General features: G+C 53.5%; 1 protein-coding gene across 1 annotated transcript; it reads right to left on the reverse strand.

The window, feature by feature from the left end:
• Positions 1–1,421: 1,421 nt before the first annotated feature.
• On the reverse strand, positions 1,422–8,489 carry SBDS (SBDS ribosome maturation factor). The gene is made up of 5 exons (XM_030462751.1): positions 8,312–8,489; positions 7,336–7,465; positions 6,233–6,433; positions 4,524–4,688; positions 1,422–3,418 (listed from the first exon to the last, which is right to left on the reverse strand). The coding sequence occupies exons 1-5, from the start codon at positions 8,437–8,439 to the stop codon at positions 3,290–3,292; spliced, it is 753 nt and encodes a 250-aa protein (XP_030318611.1). The 5' UTR covers positions 8,440–8,489; the 3' UTR covers positions 1,422–3,289.
• Positions 8,490–9,372: the final 883 nt, after the last annotated feature.

A 9,372-nucleotide genomic window follows, 5' to 3' on the forward strand; every position in this document is an offset into this window, starting at 1 on the left:
GAGCAGTGGAGGAGCTGGTTCTGCAGGGCCAGTGTCAGGCAGAGGGACAGCAGCTGGGACCTGACAGCACCTTCTGGACAGTGCCCAGGGCATGGATGTCATCCTGCAATGCCCGAGGCAGGCTGGGGAGCAGCTCTCCATTCCTGCAGGAATTTCCTCACAGGACTGCAGGAGAAGCTTCCTCCCTCATCACAGAATTGGCTGGGTTGGAAGGGACCTCAGAGATCATCAAGTCCAACCCTTGATCCACTCCCGCTGCAGTTCCCAGCCCATGGCACTCAGTGTCACATCCAGGCTCTTTGGAAAGATCTCCAGACACGGAGAATCCACTACTTCCCTGGGCAGCCCATTCCAATGCCTGATCACCCTCTCCAGAAAGAAATTCTTTCTCATCTCCAACCTAAACCTCCCCTGGCACAACTTGAGACCCTGCCCTCTTGTCTTGCTGAGAGGATCCAAAGGCTCTGTTGGCACTGTACAGCTCTATGAGAGCCCAACACCCACCCCAGGCTGTCCCTGTGGGGCACAAGGGGCAGAATCTGGCAGGGTGATGACAGAGTGCAGCTCCTGGCTCTGCAGGCTGCAGCCTTCTGGCTCCATTCAGTGCTGGTGCTCCTGACAAGGCCATCCAGCTCCACTGCATGCACTGTAGCCACGAGCTGGCCACCAGGCTGCAGCCACCACCAGGAGTGAGCTCTCAGAGTCTGGGTAGCTGTTACCTCCACATCTCCTGCTCAGCCCCTGCCTCCCACTCAGCCATCACCACCCACAGCTCTTTCCTTTCCACTTCTGCATAACTCAGGAGCAATCCTTGATCTCTCTGAGGCAGCAGAAGGCAGAGCATCAGCTGGGATCCCACTTTCATCTCCCATCACCACAGCTCTGGACTTGGAAACCACCCCCAGGCCCCACCAGAAGCAGAGCAAAGGCAGTTTCAGGGTACACCTACACCCCAACACACCATGGCTTGCCTGGAAGCTGCCATTCCATAATGCAGAGGAATCCATTGCCACCTGGACAGGTCCTTCAGAAACTGGAGTTCATTTGTCAGGGAACAGCTATGCAGGGAGTCAGGGTCCTGTTGAAACCAGCAAGAACAAACCAGCTCCCAGTACTGATCTTCCCTTTGATGCTTACCAAACCTTCTCACTGATCTGCAGCTATGACAAGAAATGCAAACACTTATTGGTTGATAAATAAAATCAAGGTCCCTCTACCAGAAAAAAATCCTTAATGTTTGCAGAAAGAGACTTTATAAGGAAATTGCCTTCCTAGAGCACAAGGTTGTAAATCAGCTAAGATTAAGTTTCTGTAAATCAGGGTCTTTAACCTGCAGCCCTCCTGCTGTGCTGTAGGTGTTGAAGTTGGAAAAAAAAAAGAAATGATCAGACTGTGACATCAAGTATTACCAACACAATGCATCTGGGACTCTTACCCAGCATCTGATTTGCAGTGCACATCAGTGCTGGTTGCCAGTCACAAGCTAAAGATCAACACAACCTCTTGAGTCCTTCACAAAGTATGGAGGGAGAGATGGGTGCTCAAAAAACAGCAATTATGGGTTCACACACACAGGGAGTTTTGCCACCCTGCCCATGCATACAGAGATCTCCCAAGCCAGGCTGCATCCACATGGCAATCACAGTCATTATTATGGCACTGAATGTACCTAGGCAGCATTTAAACATTACAGATGAGCTTTGGGGGAGAAAGCATCTCAAAATGGGTACAATGGTTCAAGAATCTGTTTCACTGCCCCTCAGCAAAACTCAGACTCAAGAGTGGCAAATCCTTACAAAATATTACCAAAGAAACATGAATCCAGCCTTGGACAAGCTCATGTCCCTGGAGCACAGCAGAAACTGGATCTGCCCAAGGATCCTCTGTACATCCTCTGTACCCAACATGTTGATGCTCTCTTCCTCCAGCTGACTTCCAATCTCCCTTCTTAAATTCCAGAGAACTCACAACATACAAATGGTGCAAAGCAAAGGCTCATGTCAGCCCAGAGCTCTGTTTAATTGCCCTACAGAAGGAATTAACACATTCTAAAAGCAAAGAGCAAGCAGTGACCAAATCTCACAGTTCAACAGGGAGAGAGCTCAAGGCCTGGTCTGCCATGCAGCTCCTGATGTGCTGCATCCCATCAGCATGGGGACAGGGACTCCTTAAATTCCTGCTTTTGGACACCCAAGGATGCCCCTGCCTGGTGGTTTGTATTATTACTATCTCCTTCTCCAGTCCTCATCCTCTCTTCCCCTCAGTGTTTATTCTCAAAAGCATTTCACACAGCTGAAACAAGATTTAACAGAATTACCAACACTGTGTCCCAGCAGCTGGCTGGAAACTCAGGGCAGGAATCAGAGAGCAGCACAAACAGACAGGAGAGCAGCTGCCAGAATTATTCCCTGCCACACCAGAAAGGAAAGAGCCACATGCCCAGAGTCCCTGCTGGGCAAATCCAGCCTAACAGAAGCCTCTCCAGCTCCAAAGCCAGAGGCCACCACTGCCTGCTCAACATTTATTTTACCAGGTGAGAACAGCTCAGAGAGAGAGGCTGTTCCCTCAGCCTACAAACAGCACTGTCACAGACAGAGCCACCTCCTACACCAGTAACAAAAATAATTATTTTCATTTCTTTCTATGTCTAGAATATATAAATGATAGATTCTTTTTATTAATGTAGTGAAATACATTTTACAAATAAGTTATCTGGAGAGCATTTTCTCTAAATCAACAAGTGCTGTAGTATGCAGTGAAGCAAATCTTCAAGAAGGGGCTTTTATAGTAGTCTAATTATCAAGCAGCTAATTATGGAAGTCTCACTCAGTTTGCTTGCTGCCAAGAGATTAGGTTAGACATAATCTGCACCTGTTTAAAAGTGAAAATGCAGCTCCCTTTGCTTCACATTCCTCTCCTCCCCTACAAACCCCACCTCTCAGTGACCTGCACAACATTCCACTCAGTACTGAAAACTTCAAGCAAAGCTGATGGGCACCACTCCAATCAAACACCAACCCTTTAGGGGCACCACTGACTGCCAGGCAAAGTCTCAACTCAACCCTCATTAGTGCAACTCTGACACTAAATGTTCCTACAGGTAAACCAAGCAATTGTAAAATGATTAAAAATAAAACACCACATGGAAAAATCCCAAAGGATTCAGTGTCAGAAAATATTTGGCAGCAAGAGACTGAAAAAACCCATGAAGGTCTAACAGCAGAGAGCAGCTAACACCAAGTATCTTGTAGGATGCTGTCAAAGCAGAACTGCTCCAGGATGGTTTCTGTTATTCCAGCTTTTCATCTCCTTCCTCCACATCTTTCAGGCTGAGCACTTCCAGTGTTCCCTTCCCTTTGGTCTGACTCCGGATCAGCTCATCAATCTCCCTGAAGCACCCTGGGTCAATGAGGCACACCTGAAATAATTCACATTTCATCAGTCAAGCATCAATGTTCAATTTTTTTTTAGCCCCTTCTCATGACTGCAGTGTTAACTCAATGATCTTAAAGGTCTTCTCCAACCTAAATGGATCTGTGACTCAAAACAATAATTTTCATTTTAACAAATGACAGACCCTATGAGGAGAGGCTGAGGGAGCTGGGGGTGTTGAGGCTGGGGAAGAGGAGGCTCAGGGGAGACCTCATCACTCTCTACAACTCCCTGAAAGGAGGCTGGAGCCAGGGGGGGGTTGGGCTCTTTTCCCAGGCAACTCTCAGCAAGACAAGAGGGCAGGGTCTCAAGTTGTGCCAGGGGAGGTTTAGGTTGGAGATGAGAAAGAATTTCTTTCTGGAGAGGGTGATCAGGCATTGGAATGGGCTGCCCAGGGAAGTAGTGGATTCTCCGTGTCTGGAGATCTTTCCAAAGAGCCTGGATGTGGCACTGAGTGCCATGGGCTGGGAACCACGGGGGGAGTGGATCAAGGGTTGGACTTGATGAGCTCTGAGGTCCCTTCCAGCCCAGCCAATTCTGTGATTCTATGAAATTCCTGCTGAGTTCCTGAGGACTTTGCAGAGCTGGTAAGTGATTTCTGTCACAGAATCTTCTCACAGAAGCTCTGCAGTTCCCCTTGCCCACAATGGATGTGGCTTTTGAGAGCTGCATTGCTGAATTCTTACCAGTTCTCAGAAAGAGCTCTACCTACACCAACTTCTGCTCTACCACAGACTTTTAAAAACCAAAACAAACCAAAAAAAACCCTGCTCACTGTCGAAATACAGACCTGACTCCCAACTAACAGTAACATCTCATATATGCAGAGAAACTGCTCAGTGTTGCAGGAGTGTCACTGCTCAGAGAAGTGATGCTGTGCTCTCCTCAGCCTGAAGCAGCCATCTCCATGGGATAAACACAGCTTTCAAGCTTCCATCACTAGGGCTGTGAAATTAAAATCTACAAACTACACCTGATTTAGAATCTCTGGTAAACTTGCAGCTTATCAGAACAAGTTAATTCAGCTTCTAGTAAGCTGCACAGCTGCTGCCAAACCAATTAGGAAACCCAAAGACTGCTTTGTTGCTTACAATTTCCAACTGCTCATGGAATTCTTCATTCTCAATAACTTTAATCAAAGGCTTGAGCTTCTCTTTCAGCTTCTTTCCCTCCTTTGCTGGGAGAATAAATCGTAGCCTCATGTGAGCACGTTCAATTTGCATGGTCTCCTTTAACTGCCTGATGACTTCCAGTGCCTGCACAGACATGAAGCAGAGAGCACCTCTGTAAGAGCTGTTTAAAAACCACTGCACAGAAACAAAACCCCAAATCCTCCCCGTTTGCTTCAGACACATTTCTCAGCACTGATCCCTGCCACTCTGCTGCAGGAAGTTTGCTGTTACACAATGGAGAAGGAAAGGCAAAGTTCTTGCTGTTCCTCATCATTTCAAATGCTTAAAAACCTCTCTGGGATTCTGTCAAGCAGCAGCTGGGCTGCAGAACACCAGGAACCCCTGCAAAGCCCAATTTCCCACCTCAATTTAAATAAATGATCAAAGCTTTTCCCCTGTTCCAGGCATATCACTCTTGGTGCTTTAATCATTTTCTTCCTATATCCTTTCCCTGAATGTTCACAGAACAAACTGGCCCAAGCAGTTGGCAGCCAGTCACTAGTGGTGTCCCCCAGGGATCAGTGTTGGGCCCAGTGCTGTTCAATATCTTCATTGATGATTTAGATGAGGGGATTGAGTCCATCATCAGCAAATTTGCAGATGACACTAAGCTGGGGGGAGTGTGGATCAGCTGGAAGGCAGGAGGGCTCTGCAGAGGGACCTGGAGAGACTGGAGAGTTGGGATGATTCCAATGGGATGAGGTTCAACATTCCAAGTGCCGGGTCCTGCACTTTGGCCACAACAACCCCATGGGGAGCTCCAGGCTGGGCACAGAGTGGCAGAAAGGGACCTGGGAGTCTGGATTGCCAGGAAGCTGAACAGGAGCCAGCAGTGTGCCCAGGTGGCCAAGAAGGCCAATGGCATCCTGGGCTGGCTCAGGAACAGCGTGGCCAGCAGGTCCAGGGAAGGGATTCTGCCCCTGTGCTCAGCTCTGGGGAGGCCACAGCTTGAGTCCTGTGTCCAGTTCTGGGCCCCTCAGCTCAGGAAGGAGATTGAGGTCCTGGAGCAGGTCCAAAGGAGGCAACCAGGCTGGTGAAGGGACTTCAGCACAGACCCTATGAGGAGAGGCTGAGGGAGCTGGGGGTGTTGAGGCTGGAGAAGAGGAGGCTCAGGGGAGACCTCATCACTCTCTCCAACTCCCTGAAAGGAGGTTGGAGCCAGGGGGGGGTTGGGCTCTTTTCCCAGGCAACTCTCAGCCAGACAAGAGGGCAGGGTCTCAAGTTGTGCCAGGGGAGGTTTAGGTTGGAGATGAGAAAGAATTTCTTTCTGGAGAGGGTGATCAGGCATTGGAATGGGCTGCCCAGGGAAGTAGTGGATTCTCCGTGTCTGGAGATCTTTCCAAAGAGCCTGGATGTGGCACTGAGTGCCATGGGCTGGGAACCACGGGGGGAGTGGATCAAGGGTTGGACTTGATGAGCTCTGAGGTCCCTTCCAACTCAGCCCATTCTAGGATTCTATGATTCTAAGCTTCAGGAGCTGCTTGTACCCAGCTCCCAGCAGCTGAGTGCCCACTCTGGGGGCTTTGGAGCTTTGGGGTTTTGCTGACCCCCCCTGGTGGCTGCTGACAGAGAAATCCCTCTTGAAGGGAACACCTCTGAGCAGAGGGTGATTTTGTGAGGAAACCAACCTGCTGCTTGGTGCTCTTGTGGGGTTTGACAGAGTAGTGAATGTCCCTCATGGCTCTTTCTATGAGGATGACAGTGTAGGGACGTTTTGTCTCAGGGTTGACACATTTGTCAGCCACAACAGTTGCAATATCTCTGAACATCTGCTCCAGCTGTGTGTGCCTCTCCTTGTCTGACACCTGCAGCTCCCCTTTGGATAAAATCTGAGCAGGAAATAATAAAAAAAAATAAATCCCAGTTAGAGAACATCACAAACTAAAGAGTAAAACCCCCAGCAACTGTGTGAAAGTGGCTTGGATGGTTTGGCTGGGCTGCAGTGCAGAGGAAGATAAATGCAGCACAATGTGCAGCCTGAGCAGAGACACGGGGAGGAGTGCAGAGAGAAAACCTGCCCTGGAAACACCAAACTACAAAAAAAGAGACACAGCTGGGCTGGAACTCTCATCACCCACTGCAAGACCACAGCTCATACCCTGGGGTGGGAGGGTGGGGATGAGGGGGAGTGGGGTGGGAAGGGAGTGGGGAAGGGGAGTGGGAAGGGGAGTGGGAAGGGGAGTGGGAAGGGGAGTGGGAAGGGGAGTGGGAAGGGGAGTGGGAAGGGGAGTGGGAGTGGGGACTGGGAGTGGGGACTGGGAGTGGGGAGGGGAGCGGAGTGGGAGTGGGGGGAGGGAGTGGGAGTGGGGGGAGGGAGTGGGAGTGGGGGGGATGTGGGGATGGGGAGGATGGGGTTAAGAAGGACAAAGGAATGAGATCTGCTCTTGAACATTTCACTGGAGCAGCCCAAGTCACCATCCCCTTCCCTTCCCTGCAGCCTCAGGAATGAATCTGAGGTGAGAAACTCCTGAGGACTGGTAACACTGCCTTCTGCACTGTCTGCAAAAGCCACGTGTTCCACACAACACTCCAAAGTGCCCTTTTTACATAAACCTTCAGGTTACTCCCCAGAGCTGCCACTCTTCCTTTCCACCCACTTCTTAACAACCAAACAACCCTTCTGCCTCCACCAGCACTGCATCCCCCAAACCCACACACCACAGCTGCCTGACCCCCACAGAAAACACCCTCAGTGTCTCCTTTAGGTGGCTGCAATCTGGTTGAAACCCACCATCTTACAGATTTCTGTTTGGTCATCTGTCCCAAAGGCTTGCACCAGATCTTCTTTCTTTGCCACCTGCCCTTTGGACACACTGACAAACACCGTGTGTGTCTGCAGGACCTCGTCCAGATCCTTCTCCCTGGAGATGAGGGCAGGGACAGGAAACTCATCACGCTGCTGCCCTGAGCCCACACGAGTTTTTAGCAAGAAAAAACCCGATTCTTGTTGCCAGAAAGAACCAGCAGAGCCTGGAAACCTCTGCTACCGAACCACCGCTCCCCAGGGAGCAGCCAGGGCACCGCACACGCCCCGAACCCACCCACACACGGACCCCTCCGCCCCCCTGGGCTCCACAGCTCCACCCCACGCCTCACAGACACGTTCCGTGCCATTTCCCCGCCTCACAACCGGGCCCTCCCCACGGGTCTCCTTCCCACTCACCTCACACCTGAGTCCCCCACGGGCCTCATCCCCGCCTCACGACCGGGCCCCCCACGGGACTCCCCCCACGAGCCTCCTCCCCCCACACTCCACGGCCGGGTCCCCCACGGGCCCCATCCCCCACACCTCACATTTGGGTCCCCCACGGGCCTCCCCCCTACCCTCCACCCAGGCCCCCCACGGGCCTCATCCCAGCCTCACAGCCGGGTCCCTCCCACGGGCCTCCCCCCACCCACCTCACAGCCACGCCCTCCCCACGGGCCTCCCCCCTGCTCCACAGCCGGCCCCTCCCCGGGCTTTCCCCCCTTCCCGCCTCACAGCTGAGCCCCCCACGGGCCTCCCCCCCACCCCACAGCGGGGCCCTCCCCACAGGCCTACCCCCTGCCCCACAGCCGGGTCCCTCCCACGAGCCTCATCCCTGCCTCACAACCGGGTCCCCCACGGGGCTCCCCCCGCTCCACAGCCGGGTCCCCCACGGGCCTTCCCCGCCTCACAGCCGGGACCCCACGGGCCTCTCCCTCCCGCCTCCCAGCCGGGCACTCACGCTCCACTCCGCCACCCCATGACCTTGTTGCGGTAACAGGCGATCTCGAAGCGCTTCCCGCAGCGCCGCGCCCGCACCACGGCCACGTTGGTGAGGCGGATCTGGTTGGTGGGGGTGAAGATGGACATGGCGGCGGCCGAACAACACCCGACCGGCCGGAAGGGAATCAGAGCAGCACAGCCCCACGGCGCCTCCCCATTGGTCACCGAGGCGCATGCCCCGCCCCCGGTGGCTTCGGCAAAAGCATTCCGGAGGGAAACGGGGGGAGAGGGCGGAACGGGAGAGCGGCGGAGGCGGAGGGGGCGGAGAGGGGGAGGGCGGGGATGGGATGGGATGGGATGGGATGGGGTGGGATGGGATGGGATGGGATGGGATGGGGTGGGATGGGATGGGGTGGGATGGGTTGGGATGGGATGGGATGGGATGGGATGGGGTGGGATGGGATGGGATGGGATGGGATGGGGTGGGATGGGATGGGATGGGATGGGATGGGGTGGGATGGGATGGGATGGGATGGGATGGGTGGGATGGGATGGGATGGGATGGATGGGATGGGATGGGTTGGATGGGGTGGGATGGGATGGGATGGATGGGATGGGGTGGGATGGGTTGGATGGGGTGAGATGGGATGGGGTGGGATGGATGGGATGGGGTGGGATGGGATGGGATGGGATGGGATGGGATGGATGGGGTGGGTTGGAGGGGGTGGGATGGGATGATGGGATGGGGTGGGATGGGATGGGATGGGGTGGGATGGGATGGATGGGATGGGGTGGGATGGGATGGGTGGGATGGATGGGGTGGGGTGGGATGGGGTGGAGTGGGATAAGGTGGGATGCGATGGGGTGGGGCGGGGCGGGTTGGGATGGGGTGGGATGGGGTGGGTTGGGGTGGGATGGGGTGGGGTGGATGAGATGGGGTGGGTGGGGATGGAGTGGGGTGGGGATGGGATGTAGTGAGGTTAATAACCACCTGCTGAGGCTCAGCGCCTGCCTTAGCAGCACTGCAGTGGGTAAACATCTGCAGGTTAATCAGAAACTTCACTAGAAGTCATTGTGCAA

Source organism: Calypte anna, chromosome 19 (assembly GCF_003957555.1).
Source record: "Calypte anna isolate BGI_N300 chromosome 19, bCalAnn1_v1.p, whole genome shotgun sequence".
Lineage (NCBI taxonomy): Eukaryota > Metazoa > Chordata > Aves > Apodiformes > Trochilidae > Calypte > Calypte anna.